Here is a 19,323-nt window from a genome sequence, read left to right as displayed (position 1 = left end):
TAATGGCTTAGTGTGAGGATGTTATAAAAGTCCAGTAGGTTGTCAGTAGAAAGGCCATCAATAGAAATTTATTAGGAGTCATGCCTGAAAGTGAATTCCACTGGCCTCTGACAGTAAGCTGCTGTAACGCTCTTTGATCCTGAAGGGTCTGCAGAATCTCAAGTTGAAGTCGGTGGTTTGGGTATGAAGAGCACTAAATTTTTTATTTTTGTTTTGCTAATGATTTATTAATAAATACTGCTGCAGTCTTTGGATTAATGTTTTTCTATATTGAGATGTATTTTGAAGGAGCTTGGTTGGAAAGGGAGCCTTGTTCCATTTTAGGATAAGGAAATGCCTTTAGTTGGTATTTCCCATCTGATTATTTTTGTAACGGCGCAGAGGTTTCTCGCAAGGCCGTGGACCGGTTTGGTTGCTGGTGTGCGGCAGCTCCGTTTGCAGCGTGATTCGAGTGCCTGGGAACAGGAGGGGGAGCTCTCGGCACGGCAGCCCTGTGCAGAGCGGGCAGGGGCAGGAGGGGGAGCGGAGCCCCGCGCGGGGGCAGGAGGTTGCCACCACCTCCCTCCCCTCCCGCTCTCGCTCGTCTTGGAAAGTTGTTTTCATAATATTTCAGTAGTTCAGTGCGAGTGCTTGTCTCCTTTCGTGTCCCTAAACACGCGCACGCTGCGAGCCAGGACTTTGTTCCTTCGCCTGGAGAGGGGGTGTATCATTACTCTGTTCTGTAGCGAAACCAGAAAAGGATTTCAGTCTGCATAATGTAAAGAAATTAGTTTCTGGCTTAAAATAGCACTTCCCTTAAGTTGCAAATGTGTTATTATTGACATGTTCCATTTTTCAATGCTTTCAGAAGTCCTGGCTGAATTTCTTAAAGCCTACATTGAGTAGACTGAGGTGATGCATCCTCCTCCTTTGTCAGATTTCTCTGTAATCAGCTTGCAGTCCACCAGTGTTCAGTAATGTACAGTTTAAATTATATGAGCAACCCCTGCTGAATTTAGAACATTTTTATACTTTTAAGTGCGTATTTGCCCAGTAGCTTTACTGAATTGGTGCCTAAAATGCTTCTTATAAATGCAGAGCATTGTTTAGGTTTTGTTTTCAGCATGGCTTTTAGAATCAGATCGATAGGATTAAGTCAAGGTGTGTGTAGCAGCAGTGTGCTTACCAGTGTGAAAAGGTGAGTGACCTTGTACTTAAACTGCATCTCAAACAGATGAAAAACTAGCTAATATGGGTCAGGATTAAATTATTAGCTAGTACGAGTTTTCCATCTTCCCCTAAAGCAAAAGCCTGTGTCTCATAATATCTTTTGTTCTAAAGAGAGGTGTGTGCTTTAATGCTTCTTTTGGGGAGTGAAGCAGCACTGAAAGCTGAGTGCTGTTCCTTGTTTCTGAATTGCCAATGTGATTTTCTCTGTCTATGAGTTTTAAATGGTCCCTGTAATATTCTTCTTGTGAGTTGGAATTATAATGGGCAGCAAAGTTTGAAATTCTTGGGCCAAAAATTTTTTCATAACTGTGGGGCAAATGGTGCTGTTACCAAAGCCTTGTTTCTGGTTATGTACTTTGTTCAGTAATTTGGAAGACTTTGCATTAGTATCATTACTCAGAGAACTGAATTACTTTTCATTTCAAGACAGAATACCAGCAGGGTTTGAAATGTTTGAGTTTGGCAAGAAAGGACTTGTCTGTAAAACAATGAAATTGCGTTGGGAAAATACAGTGCCTGTGTTCAGCTGAGGCAGGCTGAGGTACACTGCGAGCTGTTGTGAGCTGCAGCTGCATTTACCATCAAACATTGAGTCCGTGCCGATGAATGTTTTGTTTTTAGTGTCATGGAAACTGTGAGCCAAAGAATGGATATTCTATTCATCTGGGAAAATAGCAGTTCACTGCATAAAACATCAATTGCTTCCAAAGGAGTTCTTAAAATAGACTTTGTGAAAATAACCCTAAAAGTAAAAGTGCAACAATTTAAATCACCTCAGTACTACTTTGTTTTTCTATTAGAATATACATGTGAATTAAATTAACATAGAAGTAGTGAGGGTGTTAAGATACAACTGTAGCCTGGAACTCCTACAACAACGTGATGTTTTACTGTGCAGTTTTAAATCTAAAAATGGAGAGGTCCAGACATTTCAATAGCAGTTTTAATCCTTTTTATTACCTTTCCTCAAATGGTTTGCTCAAAGCAGAATAGTTTTTGTCATCATTCAGAATCATTTACTGTTTCATGCAGCATAGCGAAAATCGTAAACTCACTGCAGAGAGCAGGTATGCAAGAGAGTGCTCTCAGGGGCAGAAGGAAAGATGGTACAGAATAAACAGCATGTAGGGTTTTTAGATGCATGAGCATTTTTGCAGAGCCAGTATGTAAAGAATAATTAAGGGAGTTAATTCAGCTGAATTGGAAAGCTTACATTTTTGGCTTTGCTTAAATTTTTATGTTGGGGGAAAAATAAGTATGAGGTCTCAGTGTAAGAAGTAAAGAGAAACCAGTACAGAAATAGATACATAAAGTCGTTGCCTGCTGTGGAATAAAAAGGAAGCCGAGAAAAGAAATTGGAGGAGCAGAAGTGATTTGATCTGAGTGATAGGAAGTTGGAGGGAGAATTGTGAGTTACAGGATTTTAGAATTTGGGATTCTGGAATAGATGTGATACCATTTAAAGGAAGGGATGCATCCTCATGAGGCTTTGTTCAGTGTCCAGTGAAGGCAGCGGGAATGTTCCTGTTGACCGTTTTGTTCTCTAGCTTCGTTCTGTTTCTTAGTTTAAAATATTTTTGATTGAGGGATCCAAAATTGGTTGTGCTATTTTATATATGGTGTAACAAGTGCTGTGTAGAGGTACATAATCACTCCCCTCCACTTGCTGTCCCATGCGCTTTTCAAGGCTGCCGGTCCTCAGCAGACTTGGTCCCCAACCTGCACCATTGCAAGGGGTTAGGCTATTCTAGGTGCAGGGTTTTACATTTATTATGGTTGAATTTTATGAGGTTCCTGTTGGTCCAGTTCTGTAGATAATCTGCACTCCCTTGAATGGTGGACCTTCCTTCAGGCATGCTAACTGCATCCCCCAAATTTGGGGTCTTTTCAAACTCTTACTTTGTCTTCTCCTCTAGGCTACTGGCAAAGACTTGAAGCAGGACAGGTTCCATATACATGGTATAGTTGTTAATGACAAAATTATAGATGGAGAGAGATTGATAAAAACATAAATTCAGGTTGAAAAGCAACTGCATGAGAAGTAAAATAGGTGCTTGAGATGCTGAGACTTAGATGAGTAACTCAGGAGAGAGCAGGATCACGAAAAGCCTTTTTCTAAGTGTTTATGACTGTTTAATATCAAGAAGTAGTGCGTAGTTGAGAGCTTATAGCAAAGATAAGGGCTAGATACAAAATGGGAAAGTGTCTTTGAAATTAATCCTGGTTTGTGTATAAAAGACTTTATAATAATGCGCAAGGTCCACAGTTCCCATTCAGTAGCACGGGAATTGAAGTACGAGCAAGTAAAATAGATGAAAAGATAAAAAACCCACACAGTTTTTACTTGCACTCTTTAACACTATTTAGGCTGAGAAGGAAGATTTTCATTTTGCAACTCTTTATGGTAACCACATGTTTCTAGCCCCAAGGTAGCCATTTTGAGCTTTCCCATTCAATGCCTGGGGAGGATTTGCAAGGGCTGGTGTGCCTCTTGCAGAGCTGCTGAGGCTGGCCAGCACGAAAGGTCAGGATAATGGTGGACCACAAAAAGTTTCCATAGCCACCACCCTCCTCCCCACGATAAATCTAGTTAAAGAACAGGAGGCTCTAGGGCCTTGTCTTAATCCTGCAGGCATTTTTTTGCACTTGGCTGAATAAAAAGGCAGCTTGCTTCGTTACATGCAGTTCTGAGCGCTCCAGATCAGTGACCTGTCTTCAGTTGTTTCGATCTGCCAACAAGCTCTGAATTGCCAGTAACACATTTCGATTGTCATGTTGATGGGGTGGAGTGGAAGTGTGTGTGTAAATCTAGGGACAAAGTTTGAGTCACTGAAAGATATTCAGTGATGTTCGTCTGTTCACAGTTGCATTTTAAAACTTTGTCTGGTGCCTGGCTTTTACTACCTTAATGCATTATTATTTTGGAAGAGTAATTAGATTATGCCTTTAAATTGTTCTTGTAAAAGTAAGCCAGTGCCAGTATTTGAGAGAACTCCTTGGTTTATATATAGTCAAAAAAAAACCCTTAATCCTGTTGGAGTTGGGTTATCTAGACCTGCAGATGCCAAAGTGCAGAATGTTAGCAATTGCGTTTACATCTTCCTTGTTGTCAAAATGGAAAATATTTCATCATTCTTACGTTATCATTTCTATAAAATAAATGCCAATATTGCCATGAGTGTTCTTTTTGTTCTTAACATGTTGAGGAAAAGTGTTTTTGTTACCTGCTTTAGGTCATTTAAAGCAGCCTCGTGGTACTTCTAGAAAGCATGGGTAAACCGAGCAGAGAGGTAGTATTTAGTGATACATGAAGTTTTATTCTTTAGTTCACTGAACAGCACACCATGTTCCTTGGTGGCTTTGAATCTGAGACTTACATTCACCTGGCATGTTATTGTTAACATTTCTTCAGTCCGTTCCCATGGCTGTTGTGATATGTCATGAAGACTTGGTTTTTTTCTTTTTCTATCAAGAATGCCACTTGTCTCACCTCCCAAAACAAACAGCGGGCACATGTTTTCCTTTGCAACTGCTTGTCTTCGGTTGGGTTGTTTGGTTTAGGTTTTAATGTTGTTTGTTGGGTGGGTTTTTTTTGTTGTTGTTTTTTTTTTTGTGTGTGTTGGGTTTTCTTTGGGGTTTTTTTTTGGTTTTGCTTTAATAACTTCAAACCCCAGCATTCTTCTTTCAGGTGCCTTGGCAGTAAGGTATCAGTGTTTTCATAAACATATGGAGACATGGGTTGCCTACAGGTGATGGTTTAGAAAGGTGTAATTTCTTTGGGGTGTTTCATATTTTTGTTTGGTTTTGCTTGGCTTTTTTGTTTTGGTTTGGTTTTTATTGTATTTTTTTTTTTGTTTGTTGGTTTGGTTTTGGTTTCTTTTTTAGTAAATAGTTAGAATTTCATTCTCTGTGTTTGTCTCCAGTGTTTGTCTCCAGTACCAGTTTGTCTTTCTGCAACACAGTGATGTTCTCTTCTGCACTTACCGTCAATGTTTTGTGGCTTAGTAGGACTGCTTTCAAATTTCTGGACAGTCTAAAGTCCCTTACTGGTTTTGTACTGAAATAAGAGCACCTGTTTTAATCTCTTAGCGTCTTAGGAGCTTTGTATTAGTTTAAACTGTCCATTTTTTATGGAGCTTTCGTTTCATCTTCTTTTGGCTCAGTGTGCTTGCAAGTAGAGCATGTGAATAGTTACGGATTTTAGGCCTCCAAACAGGAGGTGACTGCTTTCAAAGCACTGTCCTGTGCGGACTTTCACTCCTGTTTTAATGGATAATTTGGTTACAAGAAATTGTTCTCTTGAAGCAGTAATGCTGGAAAACACTTAACATGTTGTTTTGTTTTCATTCAAAGCCTGGTTTAGTATCTAATGGGTGTTCAAGGTTTGATTTTCTTTGTTTTGTTTGGTTCGTTTTGGGTTTTTTGCAGCCTAGCAGCTACTGGTAGTCTGGAGACTGCGGTATGGGAATACCTGACAAACATCTGTCTCTGTGTGATTGGGATGGCTGGATTGCCTGTGAAGAGGGAAGCTTGATCAAGTTATGCAAGTCATCCAAATAAGAACCGTGCAACAGAGTACTGTTGTATGTGTTTGCCAGCTGCTTAATGGAATATGGTTATAAGTGCTTTCCATGTTTGTACCCATGTTTATACAGAGAATGGGTGAGGGGGGAAACCTTTGTTGACAAAGCTGGCTTTTCAAGTTTAGTGTGAATTAATAGGTCTTGGATGGTAAGAGATGCTGTAGATACATGCAGAAGTAACTGTTTTTTAATTTTTATATCATTATATATATGAAGTAATTTAGCAATTTGTAGTAAGTAGTGTTGCAAAATGATCTTTTAATCAGAAACAGGTGTAGCATTTTGTTGTAAAGTGTAGATTCTCTATTAATTTCCAATTAAAAAATCCTCTTCCCTTTAGACTTAATAATGTGCTTGATGTTCAGAGTCACTGACAGAGGCTGAATAACTTCTGTCATTAGATCTGAGACAAATTCCACACCAGGAGAGCAAGGCATGCTTTTCAAGTTAGTTGTAAGTAGCAACTTCATTAGTTTGGGACGAGATTGGGAAGGTGGCAAAGGAAGACATATTTTAATAGACAAAGTGAAGGCATTTGGGCACTATAGAAATATACGTGGTGGATAGGTGAGTAAGTGCATGTGATAAAATGCCCTCTTGTCAGTGGTTTGAAATGTGTGTGTATTCACATGCATTCTTGATGTGGTTATTATTTTCTGAATATTGTACATACCTGATTTCCCTCATTTTTAGTACATTTTTGTACATTTTGCTGGTTGTTCTGTCTATGCATAGCAGATGTTAACGTGTTAATAGAGCGGTAACATTATTTACGGTAAGGCTAGCCTAGAGTAGACATAGCAGTGGAGAACTGAAACTAAATATACTACACAGATATTCAGGATTTATTTGGTTCACAGATACTTGCCCACTTAGGCTTGGAGGAGGAGGATAAGGAAGCTCTTTCTTCATTTCAGAGGTTTGTACTCTCCCCTTGCTTTCAGTTACTCATGTGCATCTTCCTGTCAGAGACTTCAGTCCGTTCTACCCTTGCAAACATTTGATGTGTTATTTAGCATAGTGTAAGCCTGGTAAGTGGAGGGACAGGAACAGTACTGAGGAAGGGGAGCCGTCATGGATCAGCCACTGGTGGAATAGAAATGTTCTCAGTTTGACATGAGTGTGTAAATTACAAGTTCATAGGTTCAGTCCAAATAGAGTATGGAATTTAGTCCACCCTTACCTCCTGTGTAAGTACATAACAGCATTAATAAATTGTTTTTTACAGTACAAGATCTGTGCAGTGCTCTACAAACTGACAAAATATTCCATCTTTTCTCAGAAGTACTTACAAATCAATGGGATGGAAGTGTCAAAGGCATGTCTTTGGGAAGCAGGTTCTTTAATACCACTTCACACACTGACATTTCTTTTTAAAATATTGTATTAAATGTCTGGTAAGATATCCATTGGCTTCCAAGTTTAACATTGTAATATGGTATTCTCAAGATTTGTTGCCTGGTCAGTTCAGTCAGTAGAATTCTTACAGTGAAAGACATCTGCAAGTGCCCACACAAGTATAAAAGAATTTAGGAACTTTTCTGGTCTTGGGAAAGTACGATGAAAAAAATAAAAAGCCAAGCCTTTTTTTCCAGATGATCCTGTCCAAACATCAACAAAAGCAATAAATTAGTATTTGCTGTCTTAAAGCATCGTGCCTAAATTTCAGCAGTTATAATGGGAAGTTGATTCCAGATAATTCCAGCTTCAGCATTTACACATTTTGGGTCTTTTAGATAGGAAAAAAATAAGGCAAGTAAGCACTATACTTCTGCTATCCAGTCCTATTGCTATCTTAAAAATGAGAATTTATGGCATGGAGAATCCTAGGAGACTTCTGGCAGACCTGAGACTGGACACTTAAATCCCATAAATCTCATTCAAACTTGCTGTATTTTGCTTCTTGCAGATTATTAGAATTGTTCTGTAGGATCGTGGTCTTTCAAAATTTTGAACAAAGAAAGAGGAGGGAGCAAATCGGGAGTCTTAAAACCAAGCTTTGCCTTAACCTTTCCTTCTCCTGTCTGGGGAAACTGGTTTTAGAAGATGTCATACTATAGGGGAGAAATCTAAAATTACTGTATTGTTCTTTCCACTGGTCATAGTCTGTACATACCATTTCCTTATGCATACTTCAAAAACACATAGGCCAATGTTCATGTGATTACCTGTATAGACTGCACTGGTGGTCATCACTTGGACTTGGCGTTCCTGATTAAATATGTTCATAATTTTTCTTCTGTTACTTGAATACAGAATTTTCCAGTAACATTTTTAATGCATGAATTACTCATTAATCTTAAGGTTCAAAATCTGTATTATGAGTTTGCAGACACTTCATATTATGTAGGCTTGCTTTATTAAAAGGTAAGACAGTGTGAGTGAGTTTGCAAGACTTCAAGGGTTATTGATTGGGAAGCTGCTCGCAGTCAGAAGACTGAGCTAAGACGGAGTGTAATGATGAGATAAAATCCTAGGTTAGGAAAGTGATTACAACTGGGGACCTGCTAATCACTGACCTCTGTAGGGATCCTGCAGTTCATCACTAATCTCACTTGCACTTGGCATTTTCCTATGTTGCTGCTTCATTGTTCATAGCTGAGTGAGTAATTTGGCTTGGGATGAACAGGAGGAGGGTGCTGCAAGTCCAGCAGCTGCACTTGTTGGCACTGGCTTGTTAAACATCCTCAGTGTAGCCAGCAGCGTGCTTGGCACACATTAGCCAATAATACTTAAATTGTTGTGAAGAGAATAGGAGGTCACTTCTTTTAAGCACTTTCTTCAAATTATGTTGTTTCAGATCTCTTGTTTCGTTACCATGAGTTCTGGTCGCAAGTATTGTAAGGAAAAATATGTAATATTCTTCTATATATTCACTAATGTATTCACTATTATATATCATTCCCTGTATATTCTCACACGCGCACACACACACACGTACGTGTATTGAGTACCTTTAAAATGTTAGAGATAAGATTGTAGGTATAAGACAGATATTAAAACTGACAGCCTCTATTAATAAGTAGGCCTATATAGCAGTAGAAGAGGAAGAAATTATTCCTCTGGTGCTATGGGAAATGTCTAGATATGTAGTAAAACTTTTATGGCTCCATGTGTCAGTCTTGCCTTTGAGACGGTGGCAGCACGCCAAATCCTGGGAGTGGGGCTGGTTTTGTGTTTTGATCAAGTGCAATCTTTTTCTCCCCATACCAAATGATAATTCATAATTGCTGAATAAGAATTTTTAACAGCAACAAAACTAAAAATAAAGAATGGGTCTGTACTGGAGGCAGCAAGGATGTTGCTGTATAAACTTTGCATGCTTCTTTCTATTTTGTGCTACGTTGAAAAATGATACTGAGAGTTTTAGACAAATGCTTACTTTGAATGTTGTTCTTAAATCATCCCTATGCACCTGTCAATATGGCCTTTACAGCTTGTTTGTTATTATATTGGATCTGCATATGAAAAATCATTTGAATGTATTCTGTGACTAACAAAGCCGTGTACTTTGTTGCTGGATTCTTTGTTACTGGGTGTGGAAGGGGAGAAAGCAATATAAATATATTTATATAAATATAAATATAAAAATTGATTTCTAACCAAATTTACCAACAGCAATTTAATAACTTAAAAAAACCCTCAACCCAAAACAAAAAAGCCCACAAAAAGTCCTCAAAGATACCAACAACGTTTTGTTACAGACTTGACTTTTGGATATGCTATCTGTTGTGGCCAGTTAACAGTGTTTTCAATGATGAAATGATGATTAGGAACTCTAAAAACAGGCCTCAAGATCTGAAAGATGATTCTCTGTGCAAGTAGGGCAGACATACTTCATGTCTGACAAACAGAGCAGCTGCCAGCTGTGGTCACTATGGTATTTATACTGGATGATAAACATGGATTCATTAAAAAATTTTGGTGCTTTCCATATTGGCACCTAAATGAATTCTTAGCAATACATATGAAGATCTTCATTCTGTAAAGGGTTAATTCTGTGGGAATTGAAGTGATTTTTTGCAGAGTTATGTTCTGTCCTACTCTCATAAACCAAGCATTATCTAGAAGCAGTGCGAAAAGGCTGGTTTACTACTGGCAGGCATTTATAGCACATTCACTGAAGTAGTCCTCAGCTGAGTTTATGTAGAGCTGTTTTCAGCTCACTATCATTTTGCATCTTGCTGTTTCAGTTCATTCTGTGTTGAGAGTATTTAGTCTGCACAGCTGTTATACAGATAGATTTATTATGGAAGACAATTCCTTGTGTGGTATTTGAAAGCTATATTAAGTTGTGAGCATATCATATTTAGACAAGTGATTGCAAGAGAAAAAAATTATTTACTAAATGGCTATTAATGTTTGAATTGGTGCAGAATGTGTCCAGGTTATAAGTTTACGAAGTCAGGAAATACTTGTGGTTCAGAATGCTTAGTGGGATTTTCTTGTTTGGATGTCTTTTAACTCATAGTCCTTGGGCTTTTAAGCCTGTTAGGAAGTGATTAGGTCAGGGAAGGTTTTGTTCATGAAAACACATAAAACATACTGAAAAAAAAAAGAATACAAATTCATGCCGAGTTCAAGGTAAGAGATTCAGGTGCCTTGTGAGCTGATCTATGCAGATGTAAGATTTCCATATGCAACCAACTTGATAATTTGACACTCTGTAAGCAAGGTTTAGATTTTGCTTCTAAAGTGACAGCTTCTTTCTGAAATGTGTGAGTTAGGGAGTACGTGATCAGGTGATGGAGAGCTGATGGTTCACAGTAGGAAGATGTACTGCACAAGGCTGATGGGAAGTGGTGGGGTTGGGAAAACAGGCCCGAGTTCCTTTAATTCTCATGAATATTTTGTGAAAATAGAATCTGATGAGGAAATGAATTTCATTTGGGCATTGCTTTACCTTCTCAGCTGGTATGTTCAGCTGGTATGTCTGTACACTTCCTTACAGTCATGTTCACACAAACCTGTGCAAAGGAAAAAATTCAGTGAGGATTTTGTCATTTAATAGTGTTTTTGCATAACCCTCTTCCACTTAATGTCAGCTGCTGTAGTGAGTTTCCTCATGTCCCCTTAAAGCTGATCATTAGTGTTTCTGAATTTCCAGCTATAATAAAGAAAGGTACTATTGCCATCTGTGCAGTGAGCACTTGACTAAGACGAGGTGGAGAAGATGTGATTGGACAGAGGTTAGAACATGCTCAACAGCAAATCTTGTGGGGTAAACCTGCAAGATGTTTCAGGGTCTGCTTTGGCTTTCAGTGTTATAAACACTGGTACCCTGGTAAATTTGGTTTTTGCAGACATTATGTATGGGACCTACCTGTTTGTCAAACCAATGAGGAAGCGTCACCTTCTTGAAGTCGACATTACCTGCTTTTAAGGTACTTGGCTCACTGTGCAGAGTAGTTGCTAAGTATTTTTCTATTGATAAGTAAACACTACTTGTGACGTTTGCTTACAAGGCTTTAAATAGTGACAGTATCATCCTGCCTAGGCAGGAGCAGCTGAAGTGTGTTGAAATGACAACAGGCAATTTGTAGTCAATACTCTTTCACTTTTGGATTGTGTTGATAGTGAAACCATCCTGTGGTGCAGCCAGACAGCAGCAGCATGCTGGGAAACCTCTTTGATATAGTATCAGTGAAGCCTCAGGGGCTGCTGATAGAGTCCTTCCTCTTCTCTCATGAACAGTACAACAGATGTGCTCTAGCAATGCCCAGGATAGCTCACCTTCTCTCTCCTATGTTTCTGCTTTGCGAATATGAAGACTGCCGCTAACAGTGCTTTAGTCCTGCAGAAGGGACAACACAGTCTGGTTCCACTGTACAAGGGAGAACCAGGACAGGACTTGAGTGTGGGCTTAATGTGTGTTTCTGTCATGTGTGCCTGTTGGTTTTTATTGTTATTTAAAATTGCTTACCTTTAACATTGTGATACTATTGCAGGTTTGAGAGTTGTATCTAAGTGCTTGCACTGGGAGTGTGTTTGGAAGGCTCTGTCTGTGAAAGTCACTGTCTTATACTTGGTTCTAGGTTGCTTCTCAAACCCTTAACTGAAAAGCTTAGCCATTTGAACACAGGTTAAATATTAAGTAGCTCCAGATCTGGATAAATATTTGGCAGTGCAGCATCAGGCACCCCTTGACTTTTCTTGATCATTTCTTCGAACCAAATTTTGTATAGATTGGGCTATTCTAGTAAGCTCTTTCCCTAGTAGTAGGAACCTGCCAAACTTTCAAAGCGATAACATTTGAGTAACATGATTTTACGCGTTCTTATCTACCAGTTTCTTGCTTGCTATGCAAACCATAATTTAAATCATAATTTTTCTAGCATCTGTAATTGACTCTTGTACAAATATTTGTTTCAAAGCCTGCCCTGGAATACTGCATACTTCAGTCAAAGTTGTTTATCATGTGGTACAAGAGTCTCATTTTCTGGGAAGAAAATGCTGAGTCTGGTTTAATGTGAACAACGTGATTCATCCTACTTCATATAATTTTGCATACTAGGTATTTTACTTGCTTAGTGCCTGAGAGTTGTTAGAGGCAAATTGCTTCAGCAGAAAAATGTTTTTTTTTTCCTCCCTTTGTTACAGCAAAGCTGCTATTTTTCAAGGAAGCTATTGTTGACCAGACTACCTGTTATCAAGATGATCACCTTGCAGAGATGTTGTTCCAAGAGATTGAAACTTCCTCTCTGCTTACACAAGAGCACATTTAAAATGAACTATAAGCATACCTTAGTTTTTCCTCTTACAAAATGATATTTGAGGATTTTTGGTAGTAACAGAGAAAATCAGAAAAAGCAAAGGAAGTCCTGTTCTAGAAGTGCATTTGTAATAGCATGGAGCTATTTATCACTGAAATGGGAATGTGCAAGCAAGGCTACTTTTTCTTCTTGAAGGCTGAGTGAGACATGCGTTGTTTAGAAAAGGCAATGCCTAGTTGGGTAATATGACATCCATTTTCAAATGAACTGGTATTGTAGTTTATTAATGCTTACCTCTGGGTAAGACTGACCGGTGTTATGGGGTGTTCCTTAGTTCTGACTGTGTCATAATCAGGGCAAGCGTCTGCACTTGGTGCTTTCCATTACACACATACTTGATGACTGATTCTTGACATTGTTAAAGGGACTTCTATTCAGGATTGTTTTAAAAAGAAATGTTGATTGACAAACTTTGGAGCCTTACTGGAGAACTTCACACTGAGTTTTAATACACAGACATGCCGGTTTGGTGGCATAAGCAACAGTAAATCACACAGTACTTTTTCTGTACTTGACAAGTATGTTGCTAATGTCTTGTGACCTCAGATCGCAACATCAGAGGGCAGTCACTCTGTACAAGGCACTATATTTAGTATATGCTACCTACAGGCAAATATTGCCCATATGGCAGAAGAGTCCAGTCTGTTTTGCCATCTTGACCAGTTTTATTGCTTGAGTTTTATAGCTGACTGGAATGTGTATGAAATGAAAGGATTTTTAAGGATTTAAGGGGTAAGTGGCAATGGCTGAATGATTCATCCATGGCTTAAGTTTGGTGTGGGTTTTCTTGTTCTGAATTGAAATTTTTGTTCGCTTTTCATGTCGTTTTGTTGGTTTTATTTTGCTGCTTATTTGGCGATGTATATTCATTGCCTAAGATGATACCAGCCATGTATTAGTTTCCTGTAGGAAGGAGAAATGTCTAAAAGCATCTCTGTCTTTTCTTATTGTTAACAAAAATGAAGCTGGACCTTTGCCCTTTTTATTTAAGCATACTGATAGGGATAATTTATAACAACAAAAACTGGCAGTAGTTCTTTTTGCTGATCAGTTATGTAAGAAATGGAATTAGGTTAAGTATGTCATCTATCATAGCAGTGGTTTTGGTGTGTGTTAAAAATATGTATAAAAGCCTGCTTGTATTCATGCAATTTAATTTTTGTAATTTTGCTATGATGCTCACAGCTCCTGTGTAAGGACAGCTGATGAAGCTATCTAGCAGGTTTTTAGAAAAACCTAATCAAATGCCTGTCTTTTACAGGAAAAACCTCCGACAGAGGTCCATTTCCATTGTATGGAAGAGATACGGGGTTACCAGGCTGTCAGGTAAGTATAGTGATGATTGAAAGCAAATGGAATAACCTGAACTAGAATTTAGTTTAAGCTACTTGAATGTGTCAGGCTACCAAACATCATAAACAAGAATGTATTCCGCAACCTGCAGAATAAAGTTTCTGGCCTCCGCGTGGTTAAATTGCCTTGCACTTAAATACATCTGCTTAGAGGAGACACTTTTGCTGTATATGAGTGGATCTGGTTCTGTAGCTCATGAGCATGAATTCTCATGGTTTTAGTAAAAGGGAGATTGTTACTGGTCTGAACATACGGAGCAATGTGCTCCAGGTGTATCACATCTCTCCTACAGATCATTGTGAAATGAGTTTTCTTACCCTTTGCAGTTATTGGTTCCTCTCTCGAAGTCTGCAGTCAGAATTGCAGGCCAGTGTTGACTGCACATCACAATTAGTCCGTGATACTCATACTTTCCACATTTAGTTTGTCAAAAAATTCCAGTAATAGCCAAATATAGTTCATAAGTTAACTGTTATTCCTGTGGAGATCATGGGCATTTTTTAAAGAAGACAGTGTTACTAGGCTTTCAATTTTTAGCAATTGGGTTATCCAGTGTAATAGTGTTTTATTTTGTAATTTAGATGATGTGTTTTTTAATTAAAGAAACCTTTGTCTTATGTCTTTAGATTTTCATTTTAGAGTGAAGATTTCTTCCATGTTATTTTTAATGAGCCACTCTAACGGTACTCTGATCATGATTTAAAAGTCTGTTCAAATGTACAGGAAGTTTGAATGCTTAATGAATGTTTGATTACATTCTGTATTTGTGGACAAAGATTTAAATAAGTAATACCATATTTTTAATTATAATCAATTTGTTGTGTTCTCTTTTAATTTTACTCTAAGTAGACTATTTGCTTTGAACTGATATTTTCAGGAACATCTTTCTCCTTGAGGATGAAATTTAGCATATGAGTTTGACGTCTTGGTTTTGAATCTTTTCACTGGTAGTTTGGGAAGTGTGAATGGGCAGCTCCGTGTGGCAATGAAGGCCAAGCATTGCTTCCCCTATTAAAAAAGGATCATTCTCACAGCCTTTACTACTTCTCTGCAACACAGATGTGAGGAACAAAGACCCATTTGTAACTGTATTGGTGAGCTTTCCGTAACATTCTCACAGAAAGCAGGATAACTCTTTAAGTTCAAGTTACAGGTTTCACATTATTGCCAGTCTAGACAGTAAAACATTGTATTAATGTTATCGTTATTATTGTTCAAATAGCTCTGTGTGTAGTATATTTAAATATCATAAACTTGACATTAGTTTGGAAGCAAATTAATTTCTACATTTGTTTCATTAAGTTAATGTTCTGTATTGGAAAATGAGTTTTTGCTAACTTCTCATGAAATTCTGTTTTGCTTTCCAGTAATGAGTGTAATTTCTGTTGTTTGGCTTCTCACTGGGGAGAATGCTTTTATAACTTCTAATTGTTTCTATCTAGTACCATTTAATATTAATCTTTTACATGTAGCTCTCTAAAAGCCAAAATCTTACACATATTTGTTTGTATTAACATTGCTTCTAATTCTGTTTATTCCTTTGATATGCTTCCTGCTTACTCCTCACCCACAGTTTCTAATACATTGTCAGTATATGGGAAAAATGTTATTTAGGTAAATCTGTTTTGTTTTTTATAGCCCAGGGTAACAGAAAATGATCATAGAATTAACTTGCAATTAAATTTTAATACAGTTTAAATTTATGTGATAAGTTACAGTTTGTACCTTAATTTGACAGTATCAGTTTAATCTGACAGAGCTTGAAATCATTTGCTAACTTGAAATGTGGTGGGGTTTCTGAATTTTGGTTTATGTTTTTTTTTCATAAATCCGTATCAGTGCCTGAAATACAAGTCAATGTAGCTACAACGTTGGAAAGCTATCTTAGAGAGAAAGGTAGAAAACGATCCTGAGAGATCATTTTGACAATCCAAATGAAGAATCGGCTGCATTGTCCCTCATGGATGCTCATATAGTCAGTTCTTAAAAACCTCTAGAGATGAAGGAGACTGCATGGCCACACTGATTTGTTTTCCTTAAACATACCTACTCCTGAAAAGTTTCCCTGATGCCTTATCTAAATATCATTGTAATTAAGGCATCTAACTCTTGTCTTGAAGGCAGTGGATGTGGAGATGAATCTGTGCTCTTTTAAGTCTGTAGAAGCTGGAAATCCCCTAGATGATTAAGGTGATATGCAGTCTTTAGAAAAGATAAGACTTAAACTGATGTGTATAATGAGGTGTATATTTAGTAGCAGGTACGTATCAGGGTCTATCTCAGATTGAAGTATTGGTAGAAAAGGTTTGCTCTGCATGTTCTCCAGTAGGTTCACAACCCTAGAGAATTCCAGTGTTTCAGACTAGGTAAAGTACATCATCTAAGGCCTTACCATTATGGCAAAAAGAAATTTCCTGGATCTTTCTGACAATACTGTTGTTATTTTCTGCCATATGGTATTTATCCTTTTTCATTAAAAAAAATCCACTCTTTGATAGTTGTCTGATTGGTCATGGTCTAAAATTTTCCAATGCCTTCTTATGGTAATGCTGGCCAGCTTGTCATTCCTCAGCCTGTATTTTTCAGTTTACAGGTTCCATATGCCAAAATGTATTTACTTTCTAACATATTGCTTCTACCTTCTCTAAATTAGTCAATGCAACTTTGAATTCCAGGCTTGCACTGCATTTGTAGATCCTTCTGGGTTGCTTTGTGAATTTAGTAAATGTGGTCTTCGTTTTTCATCCAAGTCACTAATTAAGAGGTGGAATGATGCCCAAAACAGACGCCTGCAAATTCTCAGTTAATGCATTCACCCAGTGTTGATCATGAACTCTTAGCTACTGGTTTTTAAATAGCTGTGCTCTGTATTCAGCAGTAGTTTTACTTGTCCTTGGTTCCTTAGTTCACCTGTGAAATGTGAAAGTAGTAAAAGCCTTATTAAAACACCTATTATGCTGTCTGAGAAGGAAGTGAATAGGCTTTAGAGAGTTTACTCCAGCTGAATCTATACAAATTCTTTGTTACCTTTTGGCATTTTCAGTCTTCTTTTTTTTTTTTTTTCCCCCAGTATATTCTTCCAAATGAAATTTTAATTGTTGAGGATTTGCAAGCCACTGTGTTTGTTCCTACCTGTGGAACAAACCCACTAATCCCATTCTTTCTTTGTCTCTGCACTCTCTCAGAACCATGAGTTTTCAAAGACAGTGGCTAAGGTTTCTGAAATTGCACGAATGGCAAGAGCCAGTCTTCTGAGTATCTTACAGGGTACAGCTGAATTGAAAATACCTAACTTCTGCAAGTGCTTTTTAACCTGTTCTTCTCTTACCAAAGTTCTTTTCATATGTCACTGTTGTAAATGGTGTTAATAACCCGGTGTGGATGCGTGATGAGACTTCAGAAACTGAACGCATGACTCCCATTTCCAGTATCATCAAAAGGGCACCCAGCTGTCACTGAACATTGCTTTGACAGGTCTGAGCTTGAAGAAAGCCAGGAATCTGCACTATTTTCAAAGTGAAATTGAGATAAATGTGCAGTACATGTGTAGCTGTTAGACTAATTCTTCTAATTGTTTCTGTGGGTCGTCACAGAAGCTGACTTTATCCCCATGAGCCTGTAAGTGCCCTGGCTAATTGGTGGAGAGAGGGGGGGATGGTCCTTTGGCCTAACAGTGCCTGTTCTCATCTGCCTGGCAAAGTCTGTCTCTCCCCACTAGCATCACTAGGCTGAAAATAGTAAATTATTTGTGACTGTCCCCTTAATGTTCCGTTTTAATTCTAAACAATCATGCATGAAAAATAGACATTATGGATTTTTTGACATGTTGAGATAACACATTTACCCTCCCTTCATATAATCATTTCAAGTCCACATACTATCCCATGTGCAAGAAAGGAGATAAAAATCAACTACTAAATGTAGTGGATGTTAAGCAAGAACTAAAAAGACATTAATCAGGTTTTGTTTAGTGTAACCTTTTTATAAAGAGACAAATAGTAATTTATTTTTCTTTTGAATCTGTACAGTGTATGATGATGGGATGTTTAAATGGTATAAAAACCACTTAGGAAAAAGCTTAATTGATCTGTAGATGAATGCTGGAAGGAGCTGTGGATTATATTTACTAAATACATTTAGTCTATGTAAAATTGCATATAAAATATTGCGTAAAATATACTACTGTATAGTACATGATCTGTACATATGCTACTATATATTTCATGCAGTATGAAATATACAGTACTATATAGAGTGTGTATGAAGAATTGATAGGATACTGTGTGTACTCTATATATTTTATTTAGTGGTGGCACTTGGATTTTAACTCATTGCTGCTACTATTACTCTAGAAGTTTTGTGCATATTGGTAATAAATATGGCTGCTTCAGAATCTTTAGTTTTAGATGAAGAAAAATCCAGTAGAAAGAGCTGGCCCATCAATGTTTCCAATAAATACTGCTCCACTATTTTCCCTTCAGTAGCCATCAATTCTGCTATTGCTGTGAAGCTAATGTGAGGTGACTCATTTAGCAGCAGATTATTGCATCACTGCAACATGATGCAAGGCACATCAGGCATTATTAAATGAGCCTGAATTGTGCAGTATGACAGTAACATTTTATGCACATTAGCACCATACTTAGTGCTCCTTATGGGAATATACTTCAAGTAAGCATATTGAGATACGATTTCAGACAACTTTTCAGGATTTACCAGTTTCTTCTTTATCAGGAAAGAAAAAGTATGCTTCACTGGAGTATTAAGATAAAGGTGGCATTTGTACATCTTCAGAGCATGTTTTGTGTTTCATTACTTTCAGTGTATGCTGTAACTCTAGGTAGGTACCTTGGAGAAGATTAGCTGACTTCACACTGATTGCTAAAGTATGTTGGAACAAACTCATCAGTCTTTCACCTTTGCTGCCATTCAACTTAGAAACATTCTCATCTGGAGGTCAGTCAGAGAAAGCTAGATTTGTATATGCCTGACTTGTGCTGAAATATATTATAGAATTTATAGTGTATAGTTATTAAGCAACTGGAACTCATATTGCTGGCTTTTGAGCAAAAATTTGTGACCTTTGTTTATTGACTAAGAACAACTTTCTTCACAATTTAATGTGGAATTTGAAAGGTTTGCATCTTGTTGTTTGCAAATTTAGCAATCTATTAAAGAATAAATTTGCAAGCATGAAAAACTGTGTCTATTAGCTCTTACATCCTCTGCAGACTAAAAAGCTTGTTTTATTTTTGTGCAAAAGAATTTTAAGTCGCTCTTTAACAAACACACTATAAGAACTCTGAAATAAATGCCAAAAATGCCTTTAGCACCAATTTCTTGGGCAATTTAACAGATGATCACTTTGGCAAAAGAAATGTTTGCAAGTGTATGTTGCTTTGCCT

At 37.6% G+C, this 19,323-nt stretch overlaps 1 protein-coding gene across 9 annotated transcripts in view; it reads left to right on the top strand.

Moving 5' to 3' along the window:
* TCF12 (transcription factor 12) overlaps positions 1-19,323 on the top strand; it is a 169,706-nt gene that overhangs the window by 84,931 nt on the left and 65,452 nt on the right. For all 9 annotated transcript variants that reach the window (XM_062627551.1, XM_062627559.1, XM_062627594.1 and 6 more), the window contains one exon: positions 13,827-13,891. In XM_062627551.1, coding sequence (XP_062483535.1) covers positions 13,827-13,891 — 65 coding nt within the window. The remainder of the gene's footprint in view (positions 1-13,826; positions 13,892-19,323) is intronic.

The sequence above is a fragment of the Pezoporus occidentalis genome, unplaced genomic scaffold (genome assembly GCF_034315485.1).
Source record: "Pezoporus occidentalis ecotype Australia unplaced genomic scaffold, CSIRO_AGI_Poc_V1 ctg11, whole genome shotgun sequence".
Taxonomy (NCBI): domain Eukaryota; kingdom Metazoa; phylum Chordata; class Aves; order Psittaciformes; family Psittacidae; genus Pezoporus; species Pezoporus occidentalis.
This window is presented reverse-complemented; position numbering and strand designations above follow the sequence as displayed.